The sequence below is a fragment of the Glycine max genome, chromosome 9, assembly GCF_000004515.6.
Source record: "Glycine max cultivar Williams 82 chromosome 9, Glycine_max_v4.0, whole genome shotgun sequence".
Lineage (NCBI taxonomy): Eukaryota > Viridiplantae > Streptophyta > Magnoliopsida > Fabales > Fabaceae > Glycine > Glycine max.
This window is the reverse complement of record NC_038245.2, coordinates 263,626-286,085: the sequence shown is the minus strand read 5'-3', so window position 1 is coordinate 286,085 and position 22,460 is coordinate 263,626. Positions and strand designations below refer to the sequence as shown.

The 22,460-nt window shown below is 32.7% G+C and overlaps 3 protein-coding genes across 3 annotated transcripts; all 3 read right to left on the bottom strand.

Moving 5' to 3' along the window:
• Positions 1-1,758: 1,758 nt before the first annotated feature.
• Positions 1,759-4,882, bottom strand: LOC100796856 (O-fucosyltransferase 20). The gene is made up of 6 exons (XM_003534654.5): positions 4,053-4,882; positions 3,694-3,859; positions 3,260-3,349; positions 2,865-3,148; positions 2,501-2,759; positions 1,759-2,388 (listed from the first exon to the last, which is right to left on the bottom strand). The coding sequence occupies exons 1-6, from the start codon at positions 4,673-4,675 to the stop codon at positions 2,152-2,154; spliced, it is 1,659 nt and encodes a 552-aa protein (XP_003534702.1). The 5' UTR covers positions 4,676-4,882; the 3' UTR covers positions 1,759-2,151.
• Positions 4,883-13,636: 8,754 nt separating this feature from the next.
• LOC100807128 (beta-glucosidase 24) lies at positions 13,637-17,873 on the bottom strand. The gene is made up of 13 exons (XM_003534425.5): positions 17,684-17,873; positions 17,505-17,574; positions 16,844-16,902; positions 16,675-16,750; positions 16,417-16,494; positions 16,243-16,330; positions 15,886-16,138; positions 15,647-15,762; positions 14,710-14,924; positions 14,573-14,604; positions 14,331-14,433; positions 14,121-14,217; positions 13,637-14,010 (listed from the first exon to the last, which is right to left on the bottom strand). The coding sequence occupies exons 1-13, from the start codon at positions 17,807-17,809 to the stop codon at positions 13,842-13,844; spliced, it is 1,482 nt and encodes a 493-aa protein (XP_003534473.1). The 5' UTR covers positions 17,810-17,873; the 3' UTR covers positions 13,637-13,841.
• Positions 17,874-19,077: 1,204 nt separating this feature from the next.
• LOC100796323 (G-type lectin S-receptor-like serine/threonine-protein kinase LECRK3) lies at positions 19,078-22,196 on the bottom strand. The gene is made up of 2 exons (XM_003534653.5): positions 21,340-22,196; positions 19,078-20,835 (listed from the first exon to the last, which is right to left on the bottom strand). The coding sequence occupies exons 1-2, from the start codon at positions 22,184-22,186 to the stop codon at positions 19,241-19,243; spliced, it is 2,442 nt and encodes an 813-aa protein (XP_003534701.1). The 5' UTR covers positions 22,187-22,196; the 3' UTR covers positions 19,078-19,240.
• Between the last annotated feature and the right edge of the window lie 264 nt (positions 22,197-22,460).

The window sequence follows — 22,460 nt, the reverse complement described above, 5'->3', positions numbered from 1 at the left end:
AGAAGTTATAGCAGGTTTTTATGACAAATGTAGAACACCCCACTCTTATAGTTTCCTCTGAGTGATTCTTTTGCTCAGGTTAATTACATGTCTTATAGTTCTATGATGCTTTCGTGCAAACCGCTTCTTGATCAGGCTAAGTGTGTCCCCTGTGTGACTCTATTCGTTATATATTTTACATATATGATGGACATTTTATCAGAAAAATCTAGAAATTTCAGTAGTCATTCCATATATTCAGGTCTGATTCGGGGATTTAAAATCCAAATTTCATACATCTTATAATTTATAATTTGAAATTATAACAAATAAATATATACTCCTCTCAAATATAAGAAAAAAAAAATTCCCAAAAACTAATTAACACATTTAGTTTTACAAATTTTAATAAGTAATTTTTTTTCCTTATCCTATGGTACAACTTCTAATAACGGCTCCACCTAATTATAGGCACATACGAGTTCAACAATTCATATTAGAGTGTCAAAACAGCCCTCACAAAGAACTAAACGTGGAACACCAATCCGGAACGTTTTTTTATCCCTTGGGAACTGTATTTTCATCTTTCTATTCTCTTAGTTCCATAACACAACACGGGACCTTTAAGATTTTTTTTCACAAATATTAAAGAATATAATTAATTTGTTAAATTTTAAAAAAAATATTTAAAAATTTATTAATATATCTTTTATCCTTTTAATTAATGATTCATTTTTTCTTCTTATGCACTACTCACACTAGTATTTATTAAGAATAATCTTAAAAAAGTATTTAATGTAACATTGATTTTGAAACAATTTTTTTTTTTGAAAGGTCATATTTTAAAATGGAATGAATAATAAATAATTATGAATTAAATGTGAAGTCATATATATATATATATATATATATATATATATATATATATATATATATATATATATATAATTTTTGTCTTGAGTCTCTATAATTTATGTTTTTGTTATGAGTATATTATATTAAAAGTTTTGGTTTGAATATATGTAGTTAATGATTGATATATATTAAAAGAATCATTGAGATAGTGTTACACTGTTTGAGATCAACAAGAGAAATATAAAATAAAATTTGAAATGTCAATTTATGAAGAACTCAATAAAAATTAAGTGTATATATATTAATGATCTCAAACATATTTAAATCATTAAATGAAATCTGCCCTCCAATTTCCAAACATTTGCTAGTATAAGGTTATTTATACCGATGACCTATCTCATGGGGAACAGGTGGTTGTGATCAATCGGAGCCTTTTGCCAGCTATACATTCAGAATGACTGTGATTTGCTTTATAGTTTGGAGTTGAATTTTGAATCTGCTACTTGAAGTTTGACAACGACTCATTTAATACCTAGAAAGATACATCTGCCACATGTCCTCCTCACCATTCTGAACATAATATAGTACAAGGTTTTATGTTATGAGAAATTGCAAGCATGCCATAGAGTAAGTGAATACAGACCTTTAGGCATCGTATGGTAACAAATGGATGGTCGTATAGCCAATTCCTTGCGATGCTGGTTATAACACACACACAACACCCTTTTCAATTTATTTAAATGGACTATAATGATGCTTAATTCAAAGTTTCCATCAGAATGTTAACAATATTTTTCTCTTCACCAGATGCTTTAAAAGTATTTTAATCACATGTTCAGTTTCTTTGAATTTGCAACTTGTGCAAAACTCCCACTGCTGAATTAAGTGACAGCAAAAGGTGATCTTGAAAGGGCAAATAACCAATGCAAAACTGGAATTTATACAGATATGTACAACAGTATAAGGCTTCATAGTGTACTACAAAGAATTAGATGTAACAGTAACATATAACCTATACAAACTCTAAAGAATCAAAGAATGATCTGCTGTGCAATGTTTTTTAGCCTGTTCTGATGAAAATCTACATTGCCTCACAAAACATACAGATTTCGTGTATTTAAGGAATAACGTTAGTACACTTGTAGGGATAGGCGTGCTTGACATTGTGGCTCTTAAAAGATGATGCTCTTAAGAGCTGTTGTTTCCGTGGAAAATGACACCTCAAGCAATTCGCAAGGGATCAAAATCATATTGCCAAAACTAGCATTGCTTCCGTGTAATCTTTGGAACAAAAGCTTTGGTATCAAATGCACAAAATTAGGAAGTGTGATGATGAGAGTCATCATTGCACATGCACTCAGGAACAGGATACTTTGTGACATCCCTCCCAGACTTGCTAGTCCTGAATTCTGGCTGACCTAATGAATCCTGATGCAATTCCTTGATAATCCTATTGAACTCTTCTTCGGGGAGGGAAGAATCCAGAAAATAGGGGAGCATCTGTCTTTTGTTTGGGGTTATATATTTCTTGTGTCCTGCGTAGGCCCGGTGACCCTGAAATAACATTTAGTTTCAATAATTATAGAAATTGTCACATTAAGAATATGAGTTATTACAATATAATTATAGAAACGGCCATCTATATTACTTATATAAATCTTTATACCTGAAGTGCATGGCCCATATTGCCTCCATGAGATGGCATGAAAACATCACTCTTCTCAGAGACTATGTAATCAATGGCAGCCATTAGAGAAGCTTTATTTGCAAATGGTTCCAGCTCTCCATGCAAAGCAAGATCTTCTTTACTGTAAAGATGTGGAAATTCATTGATTAATGGCTGTAAGACCTCCTTTCCACCCAGTGGTTGTCCTCCAGCCCAATAAATTCTTGCATTTTTTGGAGCACCTAGACCTTTAAGCAGCCTGTAAATGAAAGGGGAAAAATAATCAGAAAAGCGTGTCACACTTAATACTTAGAAGACACCTAAAACCTATTTAAAAGATGAAAAGGATTATATTTATATCTACCTTGTAACCTCAATAGAATTCAAGGGGCAGAGGCCAGCCAGTTTTCTTTCATGGTAAGTCATGTTTGATTTTGCTGTCAAGAGTTCAGGCCGCTTTGTCCTCTCGTTGTTAACAATTTCATCATACTCAGGACTCAAACCAGGGAGACAACCAGTTCTCACCCAGACATCCTTTTCCATCCGTAGATGAAGAGCAAGGTAGGGTCCCTTACTTTTCATTCTCTCAGCAATATTGTTACCAAGTTCCTGAACAGGCTTTGCAAACCTTAATGCCTGAAAAGCAACCTGAAAGATAGACAAGAACATTTAGAATCTGCTATCAATTGGCATATAAAGTTAGATCAGAATTGCCTTTCCCTCTTTGTCTTTGACATATGAGTAGAGACTTTGCAATACCTTGCATCGAAGCTTCTGAAGATCAGGAGGAAGATCCTTTGTTAGCCTCGAATCCAATCCACGTAAAAGCAAGACACCTTCTCTGTTGAACTGCATAGAACAACAAGAACCATGTTAAACTCTTGTTCAACAAGAGCAACAACAGTTAACAAGTCAAAGCTTTCCTAGTTAACATTGCAAAATTGATACATGTTAATATTTTGGCAACATAAAAGATTGCAGTCAATAAATTGATACATAAAGGTCTCTAACTACTTGTGTAGAACACTGTAGCTCTTATTATGGTACTATAGGTAATCTCGGTTCCATCCATAAAATCTATCATAGGTGAAACTGTGAAAGTTAACATGAAACTAGACAAGAACTAAAGCCTACTAATTACAACTCAGTGCATGCTCGCAGGAATAAAACTCAAGAAGAGAAAACAAACATACTCTTCTGAGATAGTGTGACCGAATCCAACTGGGAGTGGCATGAGGGATAGGGCTCCCCTCCACAGGCCTTGTCATTAAGTGTGTTGATGGTAATGCTGAAACCACCCGCACATCATCGGCAAGAACACTCTTGAAGTGCTCCAAATCAAATATATCAGCAAATTCACTGCAAAAATGGAAACAAACCCCAAATAAGGAAAAAGACAAATCATATGTGACATTTGGATATAAGAAAAGAAATTAAACCAGTATCAAAAACAAGATTGAAACTATGAATTGAAGATTCAATCCAAAAATGTTAAACAGTTTAATTCATAATCAAGACCATGAAGAAAAATAACATATTTTTTCTTTTTTACCTTTCATCTCCCCAAATGACATTGACTTGCAATATGGGAACAACCAAAGAAGCCCCAAGAATCCTAGCAATGACAACAGCATCAACAATCTGATTCCTCTGCTGATTCATCCCTCCAGAAACCACCACCATGAGGTACCTCCTCCTGTTCTTCACAACCCCTTCACTCTCCCTCCTATACTCCTTACTGAAATTCAAACATGGCTTGTACCCTGACCCATCTGGCTGCTCCCAAAACTCACTCTTTTCACCCACCCCACTTGGAACCTCTGTACCATGTAACTGCACACTGCTAATCAGAGCCTCTGAAACACCAACATCACCACCTTGCTGTCCAAGATTGGATTTTGAGGGGTCTACTGAGGTTGCACATGGGAATGGAGGAAAAGGGGTGTAAAGATTGAGACCAAACTTGAGCATGGCAAAGAAAGCAAGGAAAAAGAGAGTGAAAAGGAAGAGTCTTGGCCTTATGCACTTGACAAAGGTGAAGAATTTGGAGTGTCTTGCACACTTCTTGGGAGATTCAAGCAGAGATTGAAGAGAAGAAGATGAGATGGAGTTGATGATCTGAGAAGGAACTGAGATGTAGGACAACTTCTTGGCATTGTTCTTGGACTTGGCCATTGCTGGCTTCTTTTTCTTTCTTCTTCAAAGATTCAATGCTTTCTTTTGGTTGGTGGGTTTTATAAAGCCTTGTTGTTTATGGGGTGTTTTGTTTAATGGTTTGTTTATTTATCTTTTTCTAGAGAGAGAAAGGGTGAATGGGAATGGTAGAGAGAGAAGGGGCGGCGGGAACACCAAGTCTAAGGCTACGCGTTGATAAAAAATTAGTTCATGTATCATGATGCCTATTGGTTACTCGTTTTCTAGCTGCTCATGTGTTGTGAAGTCTTGAAGAAAGAAGATTGTTTATTTTATTGGTGAATGAATAAATTTTACTTTTTAAAAAATTAAGAGACAAATTGATTTTAATTTATAAAAAAACAATTATTATTTTATGAAAAAATTAAGAGACGATTGTTTTGAAAACACTGTTGGACTAAATAAACACTAAATATAAATATTTTAACATTGATTTATTATAAGAGACTAAATTTTTTACTAAACTTCATCTTCATTAGTATTAAATATATTAGTTAATTAGATTCTTTGTTTAATGTTTATCTTTTTAGGATAAAATATGATATTTGAGAACACAAAAAATTACAATCTTTTTCTTTAGGAGACAAAAAATTACATTCTATTTATTGGCATGTAGTGAAATGTGAGATTGTATCTTATTATTGATTTTTTAAGAGGGTAATATTATATTTATTTATTTATCTATCCATAATTTTTCCAATTTAATAAAAAAAAACTAAATTTCTTGATTAAATATCCATGCTTATCCTTGTGCGGATTAGGGAATGACCTGGAGCTCCTTTCCTTTTCTGAACTCATCCATCATCATCAATGAATGTGGACAAATTCAGGTAGAATTTTCCACCTATATTCAGCCACTAAATTTAGCAATCATAAGTTTGTTTCACCCAAAGATGTTACAATCCAATCTCCTATGAGGGTTAAATAAATTCCAAAATTAATAGTAAGATTTTATTCCATTAGTTTCATAGTTAGTACTAGTAGGAGTATATAACTAGTTGAACAAAGTTGACAACATTTTTTTTTATCTAAAAAAGGGGTAATTAAATAAGGATGATGATTCTAAAGACAAACTTGGCGAGTAATTAAGTACAGTTCACACTCACAGTTAAAGGTAGGATGGTAAACGTGAAGAAAACAATTTGAATTTTTGAAACACATGATGGAATTGAAGAATTCTTGGAGTGTGAAAAAAGGAAGAGAAAAGGATGGTTGATGCACGATGGAATATTGGGTTAGGCAGCAGTCTCTATAAAGACATTAAAAAAAAATAGATGGATTGAAGTGTGTGTGTGTTGTTTCATGACAAAAGCCAGCTGCCAAGGATGAATCAATCAACAAGTTTCATTGAATATTGTTGTATTCCGCCATTCCAAGACACTGCTTCTTACACACACTGTGCACTTGCATATTTTATTGCTCAAATATATTTGCAACAAAATGTTAACATTGTCAATTATATATACCATCTTGATATTGATTTAAATTGGATAAAAAAAAAACATGAGTATACCATATTCTTTAATATATTTTCTGTTGCTCTTTTTTTATATATATTGTAATTGTAAAGATTTTATATTGTAAATTAATTAGAAATCATCTTAAATATAATAATTTATAATTGAATAATAAGATAAAAAAAATTAACTAAATTCAAATACAATTAGTATATTTTAATTAAATTTTATAGTATGAAAATACATCATAATTTAAAAAACATGTATTGTCATTTCAACTTTGTGAAGCTGAGCCTACAAACAAGGTTGGATTATGCTCTTTGCTCTGCTCCAGCGCCCACTTGCCAGCTGGATCCTGTTCATCCAGTGCCACGCCACCTAAGCTTTTTTTTGGGGACTCCAGAATGCTACCACTCTCGTAAAATGAAAACCAATTAATAAAAATAATCATTTGAGTTTTAATTAGTATTTGAAAATGATATGTATTGAAAGTGTGTTTTAAATTACAAAGAAATATTGTACCCAAGAAAATTACAAAAGAAATCAATTTTATACTGAATTTAACCAAAAAAATAAATATAAATATATTAAAAAGGTAATTTAATTTGATTTATAAAATTAAAACTAAACTGAAACAAAGCAAAAAAAAGGATTTTTTTTTTTACAATTCTTTACGTTTATTGATTTGATCAGCTTTCATTTTTTTTTATATCAATTTGAATGTTTAAAATGATTTAGAATTAAAAAAAAAACACTTTTCAATAAGTTTCATAACTAAACTCGTATCATAAAATTTGATGTACTAAAATTTAAATAAATAAATACGTAGCTATATTGTTTACTCAATGCACCCGAAATTTAATTAAAAGATTGGTTTTTAAAAGAAAATGATCAAGTTAAAAATAATTAATCAATGTAAAAATACCAATCATTAATCATTAATAGCTACTATTATAAATGCTCAATCAGATTAAGTTAATTGATAGAATCTATCATAAAATTCGATAAATTAAAAATATTCTTCTGAAAAAAAAAAGATGAGATGATCATAAGCTAGAGGCAAACATTTCAATCCAACTTTGCAGGGTTTTTCTATTCGAGATAATGGCAACCGTTGATGATGCATCGTAGGGTCCACATGTTGCTGCAGGTTCTGACGCATGAGGAAACAAAAGTAGTTGTAGTATTTTTTGTCAGAACCAGGCAATGAAGAAGGTTCCTCGTTCTCTTTTATGTTTCACTAATGACCGCGTATAAGAATACAAGATTATAGCCACATCAGTTTCCCCCGTAGAGCACTACATTATGAGTATATATAATCACAATCAAACTTGTCAAATTAAGATATCATTAAAAAAAATCTCTAAAAATTAGATTGATATCCCCATCATAATTAAGGGTTATTTATCACACCAATATTTTAACAATTTCAGCTTTAGTTGAATATTGGGTATTTTAATTATCTCTTTTCCAATGTATGCAAACAAAGATTAATTCCATCTAAATCCCCCTTAAAAAGAAAGAGATTAACTGCGTGTGTAGCCTCCAAAAGACAATTTTTTAAATCACTTTATTTTACTATTATATTGATAATAAATACAGTATAATATTTTCCTTCCATTCCATAATAAGCATATAAAAATCGTGCGGGCATGTGAATGGAATTTTCAATTTAACACATATGCATATACAAACCTGGCAGTTGACATGTAAAGATAAAGGCATTATATCTCTGACTCCTGGATTTTTAATTTAAAACATCATGAATAATGGCCATTATCGCGCACAATCTCAAGTCACGAGCATGATCTAATTTGTTCATGATTCTAATATATAACAATTGAATTATAAGAGGGTTAGAAATACTTATTTATTTTATAACAAGTGATTTATTCCTCTTACGACCCGTAGTCTACGCATAGCAGAAGCAATAATTAGTTGAATTGAAGCTTAGTATTTAATGAAAGAAAAGGTTTTCCAGTTTGGTTTTTCTTTCCTGTACTAATAAGTAATACCAATTATTACACCAGCATTCTCCAACCTAAAAACAATAATTGATGTAGAAAATTTTTCAATTATTACGAGTAATAAACATCATTAAATAACATTTTAATATGTTTGTGTATTTTTCTATCGCAATTTATCATCTCTTTCTTTGATGATAACCTATTTATTACCTTTTAGTTTTTTTTTTTTGACAGGTTTATTACCTTTTAGCTGGAAGTTTCTTTGTTGACCCATTCAAATATATATACCAAAGTGGTACTGTGATGTCACACAAATTTCTTGCATGGACTTTGTTTCGGACGTATATGTTCCTCAAATTGAGCATAAATAAATAATCCTAGAATTGACAAGATGTGTGTAAACAAAATAGTATTAAGAACTGATAGTCATAGCTTAACTACACCGTTTGGACTAATGAATTGAACCTCGATCTAGAATATAAGATTATATTAGAGATTAAGGCTTGTGATTATTTATGATTATTAGGTGGTTATATGTAATCGTCTCTAACTGCTTATAAAACATGCGTAACAACTCCAAAATATTGTCCTATTTTGGTGAAAGTGGGTGTACCAATCTTATTAGTTGTCTTAATTTACAACTTTATTCATTTGGATTCTGGCTCGAAAGCTAGCAATGCAAGGTTGTACAGATAGTAGCTGATGCAATTTTCTGCCGATCAACTCCTCATACTTTAGCCCAAAAGGGAAGAACAGCTATATATATAGCTAACTATTTCATTTGATAATTAATTGTTCCATCATCAGGAATTAAGATTAAGAAATACTTTGTTGGAATCAAGGTGCAAGTGGAGAAAAACTTCTTTTTTTCCTTATAAGAAGGAAATTATTAGTGGACCTTGACTTTAGGAATATGCCAGAAACTTCATAATCAATTGACAAAGAAGAGAAAGCTAACTATCGTTATTATATTTAACTATATCTTTCTTTTCTTAGCTGAAATTGGATATCTCTGTAGATCGACTTCATAAGGTTATGGTTTCATTTAGCATTTCGGTAAATCTAAAAACACAGAGATAGTTAACTGGTCAAAATCATAAGAGGAAATCAGGTTATTAGAATTATATTATCGTTTGTCTAATGGATGAAGGGCAAATTATAAAAGGTTAATTAGAAGCATACTCAAATTTAGAACACCAATAGTGTAAAAAAAAACTTTATTAGAAAATGACATACTTACAAATTAAAACATTAACCTAATATATAGTAAAAAACCTAATAAAATATTAAAAAAATTATACACAACTTATTAATTAACTTTTAAAATAATTATTTTAAAGTAATTTAAATAATAACATGTGATTAAATAATAATATAAAATTATTTTATATTATCGCTTAATTGACATTAAACTCATATATATATATATATATATATATATATATATATATATATATATATATGTGATTTCAAATTTATAATAGATCACATAATTATATAGATTTGTAGGGGAATCAAATTATTCATTCAGATCGTTTTTATAATTCTAAATTCTCCAATTAATAGAAATTCAAATCTAAAGAGTTCTAGAACAAAAACAAGCAAACTAAAAATTAACAAACTGAAGGTGTAGAAGGTGCGGTTTAATTAATAATTTCATGACACGTTTTCTTTTGTAGGAAGGATTGCAAGACAAGGTTGAATTACGCCATTAACTACTCAAGTTCTTGAAACCTTTTCAATTTGGTATTATTAAGCAAGGAATATTGCACAAACAAGTAACCATTTGGATTGTTGAGGTGGTGGTTATGACTTATGGCACTATCGTTTTCTATAGTGTACAACTATGGTCGAATTAACTACTCTTTTTTCCAAGTTATTGGTTAAGAATATGTAGTCATAACCCTACTATTTTATATGTTCACTTTGAGTATGATTGAAGAAAATAATGTTACCAAGCGTTCTGTGGATGAAAATCCGGCTATGGCACAATCCTGCTTAGGCGAAGATGCCAATCCCCAAGTAAAAGATCTTCAGTAATATAAATTGAAAGAGTTGAAGTAGGAGCACTTTCCATAGAGTTCTACATGAGAATTTGTTCCAAATGTGAAAGAAAGTTTAATTTTCATGCCGTGAGAGTAAACAATTTTATATTGTCAACTATTTTCTTTGGTCTTTTTATAGGAAATAAGTTTTAGTATAAAATATATTAAAATTTGTTTCTTATAAAAAGAATAAAAAATAATATTACAAATCATTATTAATAGAACTTAAGTTATTATAAAACTCAACAAACTCATCATAAATTATAATCTTAAATTATAATCTGTAATGGCATAATAGTATAAAATAAAAACTTTCTTAAAAATGACAAATAAAAAAGGGTAATAAATGTTTTTTCTAATATGAACTTTCATTTTTTTACTAGTTCTTAAAATATGTTCATAACTGCATGTTTGACAAAATCATAAATTAAACAACGTTTATTTGGCTAGAAGAATACTGAATCATAGAAATGACAGTATTTGTGTGAAGGATACATAGGCCATTAATTTACATTGGCAGCCTTGTTAAATGGATTGAATTCCACCAAAGCAGGCTATAATACCCACAAGTTAACTTATTCCAAACCCATTTATGGTTTGTACCCAGCTTGGAGGACAAGCAAAGCGACCAATTAGTACAAGCACCTGAGCAATTAAGGCTGCATTATTGGCTGAACACCAATCATAGCTTTGCCTTCATCATTGGTATAGAATAGGAAAATACAACAAAGTGGCAAGTGGGTCATTACTCACTACTCACTAGTTTGGCAATGGCTTTAACTAATACTCCTACGCTATAAGCTTACTCTAACATGTAAAGATAAATGTTAACTAATGTTTTCAGAAATTTTAAAATAAAAAGGTTATTAAGATATGTTAAATTATAATATTTATGATTTTTTTTTGTTTTTATATGACTTTTATAATAAATATTTTTTAAATCTTTAATCAGTATCCTTGATTAACAAGATCCATATGTAAATTAAGCTACCATATCACGTGTTTAATGCTAATTTGGTGAATAAGCCCCCTTTTTTTTTTATGGAAGGGCTCTTTTTGCAAGAAATTTGAAAGGTCCTTCATGCATTGGTCAGAACAGACAAGGATGACCCATTTGAGACTTTGAACTATGTGTCAGTGGCAAAAGTGATGGGTGAATAATTTGGCAAAAGGGGATAAGGAGAAGGGGTGTGATTGGCTGCACCATAAGAAAACCAAAGTGGGAATGCTTTGCATTCAGGAAGCAAAGCAGTGAAGGACCATGTTTCTTACATGTGAGGATTGTCCCTCTTCCATGTGCATTTATTGAGTCCTTTTTTAGCTCATGTCTACTTGAGCAAGCATTTCATCTTGTTTTTATCTAACAAAAGTGCTTTAAGTAAATTCTCAGGGAAAGGTTCAGCATTGTGCATTATTGGAGGTACAATATCTCATCATGATTACGACTCTGTTAATGTAGACCAAATAGGAAATATATTTAACATCTTAGGTAAATACGTTTCATAGGTTAGATTTGAAGTGATCTATGAGCCAAAAGGAGAAGGCATTAGTAGAGTTCTATATTTATTATAGTCTTATAGACGTTATTTAATTTTGCTTTGAATTTCTGAGTTTGGTGAGAGAAGAAATTGGTTCCTTCTATCTCCATTCCTTACTAAATTTTGGAGATGAAAATTCGCTTTCAAAAGCTGTGCAGGAGCATGTTTGTTGGCCCTAGGCCTAGTTATTAGTTATATATATCCATGATGGTAGAGAAAACAATACATTATTGATGTTGCCATGTTGGACAACAATTACAAATGCAAGAAGGGGGAATTAAATACACTGTTTCTCTCAAACGAAGCACTACAAAAGCATCCAATGAAGTTATATTTATAGGGTTTATTCCAGAATTTGGTTTTGATTTTTTAGAGAATTAAATTGATGTCATTCTTAACTTTTTATAAATTAGATTAATATCAATTACAATGAATGCCATTAAACTTAGATTAATTGTCAACTTGGCTAGAGAGAAATAGATCATCAAATCACTTATCAAACTGATTAAACATTGCTTACAACCCAATTATTTAAGAATCGAAAATGCTAACTGTATTTAAGATTATACACAAAGTTTGAAACAATTTTAGTTGTTCCATTACAATTCTTCCGACTATTTGCAACAGCAATCTTTAGTTAATTAATGTCGAGCTTTCCTTTTGATTACAATTTTGTGTGTGAAAAAATTGGTAGAACAGAGAGACCCCGAATACCACTGAATGGCTGTAAATGACATGTTAGTAAGCCAGCAGAGATCCAACCGGACAAAAGTGTGCAGTGAAAGAATCTAAAAAACTTGAGAGAAATTTAAAAATTGAAAGGGAAAAATAAAGAAAACCAATTAATCAATATAGGCATTGCTTCCCCTCTCTCTCATCTGGGATAGAAACTGATGGGCCTGCCTTTCTGCATTAGATACAACTTTTTTTTTTAAATAATATTAATTTGTCAGCTTACTGAGAAAGCTTTTAAAAATTAAGTTGATAAAAATTTGGTTAAATTGATTTTTTAGTTCCCTAATTTATTTTTTAAATTCAATTTAATCCTTTATTTTTTTATTCAATTTAATTTTCTAATTTTTTAAATTGATTCAATTTTATCCTTCAATCTAAATTATAAGAAATTACACTTTGTTTGAATTGATTTATTTTTTAATTCAGTTTTGCCCTTCAAAATCATCACAAAGTGATTTTAAAATACCACAAAATACACATTTTTCAAAATCAATTTTAAAAATTAGAGGATCAAATTGAAAAAAAAAACTAAATAACCAAATTGAATCCAAAAAAATTAGAGGATCAAATTAAACATAAATAATAAATTAGAGGACAAAAAAACTAATTTAACCTAAAAAAATTCCGGAAAAAAAAAGTGAGAGTGAGTTAATAAATGTCTTAACATTTTAAATTCATGGTCTCTGTAACCTTCTATTTACTTCTGGCCCAATAATACGGAACTTGTGTCCTTAACAGGATCCAAGTCCAACAACTATAGCAACCGTGACCGTTCACTCTGGTCAATGACAACAAATTCATAGATAATTTAAATTTGTCTGTTCAGAAATAGTGTGACCAAATAATGGTAAAATGTTGGTGCAAAAAATATGATATTAATATTGAATAGTAAGAAATATTTTCACTAGTTTATCAGTTGTCTTGAACATACGTTTTTAGCTTATATAACGGATTGATCAATTATTATCATAATTTTGAACATAAGTTTTCATCTAGAACATAATGCTGAGATGTTAATCAATTATTATATGAGATTAAATGCAATGAACATTTAGAAATCCAGTTGACGCAATTAAAATCTAGGAGATCAACCACACATGTAATACTTTAGAGACTAAAAATATATTTAAACCTAATTAAAACATGTCGGAGGCCCTAGAGAGCTCTTGGTTGTCCTTATATGAGTGTTGGGGTAGGGACAGGAAAACCAAATACAGAAACTTATTAATGGAAGTAAGTTATACAGATAACCATGAAGCCTCACTATTGGCAGGCTGTCAGAAATCATCAAAGTAGCTCTGCTTAGATCTTACAATGGCCAAAAGAAAATGACTAGGATTAAGAAAGAAACAACATATTCTTATTTCTTCCCCCATCAATTCTGTCTTTCACTACCAAGGATCATTTCATTGGTGAAGAAATATTTTGAACCACAAAGCTGATCTTTTGCGGTATCTTTTCAGTCCATTCTTGTAATCCACATACACGAGCCCAAACCGAAGACTGTACCCTGCATTCCATTCAAAATTGTCCAACAATGACCATGCAAAGTATCCTTTCACCCTCACTCCATTCCTACCAGATTCAAAGTTTGAGCCTTAGCTTACAATTGTTGAGTCCAGAAAAAAAAGAGGTCTAAGTAAATTTCATAAGAATTATAACTAAAATGTTCACTTTAAACTCACCTTATGGCCCTTTGAAGATACAAAAGATGGTGACTGATATAATCAATCCTCGTTCTGTCATTAAGTAACATTTTCCCATCATTAACCTCATCAATTCCTGCAAAAATTCAAATAACACAATTCATGGAAACGGAAAAACTAGCATTTTTTACCATGGCAAAATATCAATTTTAGGAAAAAAAAGTGACAGAATATTGCAGAAAATTTTACCATTTTCTGTTATGTAGATAATTGGGTTGTTAAATTTCTCCTTAGTGTATTCTAGTAGACCTTGAATTCCTGGTGGATAGACGTAGAGCCAGTCTGAGGCTGCCTGCAAAATTATTCATTTCTCAACTCCTTTCTGAAAAATTCTTATCGAGTAGGTATAGTGAAAAATAAAGTGCAACTATTCGTAAATAGAGTAAACTCTTGGTTAACTAGTACTAATGAAGTGATAACTATACAAGTACCTTTGGACCAATGAGAAGCCCATTTCTTACAGCTGATGCAAGTGCAACAAAATGAATCGTGGGTAAGCAAGTGAATGAGGAAAATTCAATAGAAGTTAATAGGAAAGTGTGTAAGAGCTTCACATAGAATGACTTACTAGTAAATCTAACGCAGGCGTCTGTAAAGGCAGTTGGCCTTTCACGTGGGCAAGGAGAACTAGTTGCATAAGTTGAAGTGTAATAGTTTAACCCTATGAAATCATAGGACCCTTTAACCATCAAGTATTCCCTTTTGGTAAACTTTGGCAAACGACCTCCAACTCTGTTAACCATTACAGCAGGATATGTTCCAGAGTAAAGTGGTTCCATGAACCTTGAGTAAACACAAAAAGAGGAGTTAGACCTGACTGTGTCACCAGAAAAGGTTAAAAAACTTGGAGTTGTTATGGTATTCATACTTGTTAACTGGAGAATGGTAGTATGATTTTGATTAGTTAAAACATTCATAGGTTGCTATTTATACTGGATTCTCAGTTCCCACAATAAATTCTTAATCAGCAACCAATAAATGCTTTATGATTCATTCATCAAGGTACTAAAATGCAGGATAAATATGAGTACTGCCGTACCAGAGTAATCCCCCAAAACAAAAACAGCACAAACTGATGCAGCTTGCATAGTGAAACGGAACTTGCAATCCAAAAGCTCTTTAATTTGTTCGAATACTGAGAAATTGAATTTGTAACTGAGAAAATGCTCAAACTTTTTTATTTTTCCTCCCCTCCCCAAGTCTGTTATTGATTACAATATATAGAAGTTCAAGTCTCTATTGAGTTGAGGAATTTCTAGGGTAAATCTCAGACAAAATCAAATTTAAGGCATTCCTAATGCTAATGGTCAATGACATAATGCTTAATAAAAGGAAATAAATTAGTGGCTCAAAAGCCTCAGACTTTTTAAAATAAAAAAGGAAACAAAGAAAGGGCTAATTTTCTGCCACGAAATCCTACTCTTTTTGTACTGCATCACAAGCTGTTGCGAAACTTAACATAACTGGAAACAAGAAGAGTGTTTCTAAGTGGCAAAGACACTTACCAGTCATACATAAAGGCAAGACCTCGATATGCAGCTTCTCTGTCCTCTTTTGATTGAGAAAGTGGCACAACCCAAGCAGAATTCAGTGTTACCCCAATTTGACCCTTCTGAGAAGCCTATTAGAAAATCATCCACTGTCAATTAATCTTGTACTGACCACATATTGAATGATTTTTGTCTTAAATTCTAACCAATTATATTCGCTGTTGTATTAAAAATAATTATAATAATGCATTTACCTGGAACTTCTCCCTGTAGACCTTTACTGCTGCAGCATGAGCAAGAATGAGGTGGTGTGTAACTAAATAGGGCTCGGTAGTAGAATCACCAGCAGTGCAGTTAGCAAACCACTTGGAGCATCTATTGGGTGGGGATCCACCACTTCCATAACCTCCATTGCTATATAGCACTGGCTCGTTTAATGTAATCCAGTGCTTAACCCTGTCACCAAATTCCCTGAAGCATACTTCTGCATAATTTGCAAAATCTTGCCTGTTTGCAAAATCAAAGTACCGATTCTTCATCAGTTGGGAGTAAATAATAGGAACAAGTCCATTTTCAATCTATTCTAGATAACATATTTCACTATTGCTTACTCAATTTTGGGACTAAGAAAACCACCATATTCGTCTTCAAGAGCTTGAGGGAAATCAGAGTGAAATAGAGTTATAAAGGGCTGCTGTCCTGTAAACCAAAAAGGTATATATAATTTAGTTTGATTTGGAGTATCATGAGAGAGAGGAAGAGAGAGAAAATTAACTTCTGCTGACCATTTGCTATCAGTTCATTTATGAGATTGTTGTAATATGTGATGCCTTCTTGGTTAACTCCTCCCTGCAGGTTTCCACCTAAATTCAAGGTAGTTTAAGCTTAATTGCATTATGAACACATCGATATCTATGTGCAATTCAAAGTGCTAATAATTCCCTTAAAATCATGCAAACTAATTATCCAAAACCTAAAAAATAAATAACTATTTATCAAACAACTAATCTGAGGATAATTAAAGGATGATTAGAGTTTCTCACGAGGTAGTATCCTTGGCCAAGAGATGGAGAACCTGTAGGCATTGAATCCAATATCCTTCATCATGGCCACATCTTCCTGGAAAAAAAATTGTGTGAGCAAACAATAAAATCTCAAAAGCGAAGGAAATTCATCTAGATCTCTAAACTCAAATTAGAAGAATGAAAGTACCTTGTAGCGGTGGTATGAATCAATGGCAACATCCCCATTACTGTGGTCTGCTATTCTATCTGAACAACAGAGAAAAATGTCTCAATATTTGGAGTTTGTTTCATTATTCAGTAAACCAACTCTGTTCTATCTGAAAGTACCTTGTATAGACCAACTTCAAAATGAGAAAGGACCAAGAAACATTGCTTATATTGCTAACAGAGATAAATTGATGATCATTGTTTTTCTCATTCCACGTATTAGCCCCCCAAAATCAATTTGGTCAAGCAAATAAATGGAATGGGGGGTCATTGAAGTAAATCTTCTTCAATGCTAACCCAATAAATATTTTACCATTATCCTTATTATTTTTGTTTTTAACTTAAGCTTGCCCCATTCAACTCTTTGGGTATTATTCGTCGGTTTAATATATATGGTTGCCCAGTGGTTGGGAAATGGTCAAAGGAGAAGGGAGGGGGAAGAGGTCGCGAGTTCGAATTATCCCGAGTGACATTTCTACCAAAGCTAACAAACCAATATTTGTGGATAAAAAAAAAAAAAGGTGGCTACTACTAACAAAACAATGAAATATATTGACAAAGGGAAATAACCATGAAACAATGCTACTCAAAATGAACAAACAAAGAAATATGATGGGAAAAAGAAGAGAGGAGATGCAAACCTGGGTGGCTATGAGTGAAGGTGTCCCATATACTAGGTCCCTTGCCACCTTCACGTGCTGCACCTTCATACTTCACATCCCAAGTACATAAAAAGAAAGAAAATGCAAATAAGATCCAACCCTTTTACATAGAAAGATTAAAAGACTAAAGATTTAAACAAGTTGGGACAGAACAAAACCTGGTAAGCTGAAGAAGCTGTTCCAAAGAAGAAATCTGCTGAAAAACTGCTACGATTAAGAGAAGCTGCGGCTAAGTGAAAAAGAGAAAGTGCTGCAAGGAGAAGAAGAACAACCTTAACCCACATTTTCAAATCTGAACGAATTCAATTCTCAAACTTTGGGTTGCACCCTTAAACTGAACTTTATATTATTATATAGTTTATATTTATGAGGGTTCTTTGTCTTTTAGCAAGTGAAAAGGCAGAGAAAATGCAAGAAAAAAAGGATAACTTTATTATACTATACTATTATTATATTATATTGTTTTCTTAAATTATATCATTCGTTAAAGTTCTTGAAATGAAAAGATGCCATTATTCTTGAGAAGGGAAAATAGGTTCCATGCTTAAACTACCATATGCCGTCTTCATCGTACCATTCGAATTGTGTTGGGAAAATTTGTTCCCTTATATGCCGTCTTCATCGTACCATTCGAATTGTGTTGGGAAAATGTGTTCCCTTTTATGGAAGTCGGTGAAACCTTTGAAGGAGGGTGAAATAAAATCATTATTTTAAGAATAATAATACTATATGTATTAATATTTATACTATCGTTTAATTATAAATTATTATTAATAAATTTATTAATTTTTATAATAATTACTTATAAAAGATATTAAGATAAAGTTTACCCATGTGTTAATTTGTTTGCATCTTGAACAAGTCTATTTTGTTAATTCAGCTCCACCAAAAACAAGGCTTGAGTAGATAATTTTTTTGGTCCTAATAATAATTAGAGGTGACTTGAATGGATTCAGCTTGATATAATAATAATAATAATAATAATAATAATAAGTTAATAAGCCATCAACTTCATCAAAATGAAAAATTTATAAAACTAAGCATTAAATGTTATAATTAAAAATTAAGAAGATAAAAGTTTTAATTCAGTTAAAACTTCACTAAGACTATTAACTCTAATCTAATTGGGGTATTATGATGGTAGAATCACACAACCATAAATATAGAAGAGAAAGAGGTATTTATGAAGAAGAGAAGAAATATGATATTGTGAAAATTTATGATTAATCATTTTTAATTCAATTTTTTTATAATTAATAATTTTGATTAATTTATAATTAATTTGATAACTCAATTAATTAAAATTATTTGTTAATAAGACCAAAATCACCTAATTTATAAGACTAGAGAAATCAAATATTACAATTAAAATTAAAATTTATGAAAACCAAAATCATAAATTTGAGATTAGGGTAAACAAAATTACAATTTTTTCAATAAATTTTCTAGTTGTATTATGTTATTGAGGATTGCAGTATATTCTTTCTCTTGTATGAATGATTATGCGTAAAGGAATTGGTTAGTTTACTTTAGTCCCACAAGGTACCGATAATTTTCTAATTGTTTAGCATCTCCAACTTAATAGACTAAACCAAACATGATGCAACACACGCACTATAAGCGATCTCAGTAAAGAGAATCAGTAGTCATAAACATACAAATAAAATATATACAACAAACAACTATGATCATAGAAACACTGATCAACAATTTAGTTACGAAGTAAATGAAATTTCAAACGATGATGAACTGAATATGGAAGGGCGAGGTGGCACAGAAACTGTTGTCACGCCCTCAAGCATTTGGGTAACCTTCTTCATGGAGGGTCTCAACGAAGGATCCTCTTGAATGCACCAAATTGCTACCATGACATGCTTTTCCACTCTCTTTATATCATTCTTTGCCTCCTCATCATTTTCTACCAATTTAGCCACCTTCCCTTGGCTATAACACCGATATGCCCAATCTATAAGTGCCTCTTCATCATTAGCCATCGCAAAGGCAACGCTTGACTTGCAACATATGATCTCTAACAACACCACCCCAAAACTATATACGTCTATTTTAGTGGTGATTGAAGCTTTCCTAAACCACTCAGGTGCAAAGTAACCAATTGTCCCTCTCAAACCCGTCTTAGCAGCTTTTGATTGTTCAGCCAACAACAACTTTGCCAACCCAAAATCAGCAATCCTTGGCGTGAACAACTCGTCTAAGAGTATATTCTGAGGCTTTATGTCACAATGAATGATCTGAGTGCTGCACTCTTCATGCAAATATGTGAGACCTCTTGCAATCCCCAAAGCAATTTGCACTCTTTGGTTCCAATGGGGCCTTGATATCCCAAAGAGAAAGCTAGCCAAGGAGCCATTGCTCATGTGCTCATACACCAGAAGACGATGCTCCCCTTCGTCACAATAACCAAGTAAACGAACCAAGTTCCTGTGGTGGGTTTGTCCAATCACACTCACTTCTGTTTTGAACTCCTTCTCGCCTTCTTGCACCACCTTATCTAGCCTCTTCACAGCAACATACCTGCTTGTATCTGATGTTAACACCCCTTTATAGACTGTTCCAAAAGCACCACGACCCAACATTTGTTTGAACCCCGTGGTTGCTTCTTCAAGCTCCTTGTATGTAAAAGATCTTATGGTTGCAGCTGACAATTTTGGATTATTCAAAAGCCTCTTGTGGTAGAAAATGAAAAAAGCAACAAACAAGGCAACAAATAGAAGCACATTGAGAAACACTGAGCTCCCAAGCAATATTGATATGACAAGCACAAGTGTAGTCTGTTCTCTCCCACCCCTGTCCAAATCTCTTTTAGGTACCTTGACAAGAGCTATTCTAGTAACATTAGGGTGCTTCCTTCCATTACTGAAAGGATACTTCTTCTTCCAACATTGTCCCTCACCATATATGGCTACAGCACAAAAGCAATCCTCAAGGCACTTTTGTTTACACATATCCTTGTCCATAGCAGTTGCAACCAACTTGTCATAATCAGAGAGAGGCCAGTCCAAATTTGTATACTCTTTGAAATCTACAAGATCCTTATTCTGCTCCCACCCGTCTTTGTTGCAGCTCGGCAGGGGAAAATCTGGCCTACAACCTGTGAGATTGTCATGTTCAAAAGAAGAATAATGATCCGGGCACTCACACTCAGGCTTCCCATTGATGGTAATGCAGTAGCTGTTATAACCACAGATTACATTCCCAGTTTGTTTTGTGAAGGAAAGACAAATATCTTGGGGATACTGTTGCACCACACTCCACCACCCCGAACTGCAACTATCAGCAACTGTGTTCTCACCTGTGATGCATAGATACCATACTTGTGTCACATATGATTGTATTCGATATGACAATATATAGGATAGTACAATAGATGTAGTGATTATATAATTGCAATTCTAGGAATCCAAATTTAAGAATTACCAAAAACATTCTTCTATTTAGATTTTCATAACATTTTTAAAGGCTTAGACTCTAAGCCTCAGACACTTCATAGATACGTATCGATGAAGTATCATTCAAAAGTATCGATACGGATACAGATATAAGATACATAAAAACTTCGTACCCCGTTGTCCAGAGGCTCTTCGCTATGCGAAGGTATGGGGGAGGGATGTTGTACGCAGCCTTACCCTTGCATATGCAAAGAGACTGTTTCCGGATTTGAACCCATGACCAACAAGTCACCAAGGCACAACTTTACCGCTGCACCAGGGCTCGCCCTCAGATATAAGATACATATCATATAAAAATACATGGAAAAAAAAATGAAAACATTGGTGCTTAATATATAGGTTCTAACCTTTCGGATGCCGATATAATCTGAAAACCCCATCAGGGTCAATTCTAGCCATGTAGAAGAACTCTTCTGGTCCACTGTATGTGATTTCACTGATCACTGTACCCGTGTCATTTTTTATGTACATGCGTCCGGACTCATCAAAGAATAGTTGTGATTCAGTTTTGAAAGTTCCAGTGGCCCAGTAAGCTTCACCTGTAGGAGATTGAGAGGCTTGATCATCGCTTGATTGTGGTGAATAGTAAAGAACCAAGTTGCTATCGTTCTGCCAACTGAGTTCAAAACCCCCATTATAAAAACTTGTGTCAGATTCACGTGCTCTGAAGGTTTTAGGCTTAGCCAGATTCTGACCAGGCAAAATGGTATCTGTAGGCTCTTCAAAACTCTCCCAAACCTGCTTCCCACTTTCATCAAGAAGCACAAAACTTCCATTGTCTAACATAGAAGCACATGATACTAAGGCAATAGTAGTGTTATTTTCTGGACGATGCCACATCTCATGACCCTTTGGATCGTTGACTACAATTCCTTTGTTTGTTAGGTTTACTGTGGAACCGGAAGGAAAAGCAGGACTTTGTTTTTGTTTTGCATACCATACTATGGTTCTGTTGGGGTCTTTGGCAAACCAAACTGCAAGCACGGACATGAACTCCTTGTTGTCGAATAAAACACTTTGGAAACCAAAGGCAAAGTGACCAGAAGGTGAATTCCATGTGCCATTGGTGACCAGAGAGGAATTTAAGTCTACATTACAGTTTGAAGAAGTAGCACTAAACACAGATGGGAGAAAGGGGAGAATAATTAGAAGAAGAAGCAGAAAATAGGAACGAAGAAAAGTTGAAGAGGCCATCTTGGTGCTCTCTAACAACATTGTAATTCGTCAAATAACAATTTATAGCATGATAGTGTTGTCAAATTCTCCTGCCACGGTATTGTTTGATTTGGTCTTGGTCTTAAGTTTTATTTTTTTTCTTATAATAAAACACTATAAGTTCTTTATAGGAAGGGTAGTTAGATCCTTAATGAATAAACAACTAATAAAATTGAATATATTATGGAGTGTATCATGATTAAACACCGCGACGAATTGAAACCTTTGTCCTTGTAAGTCACATCAGACACTT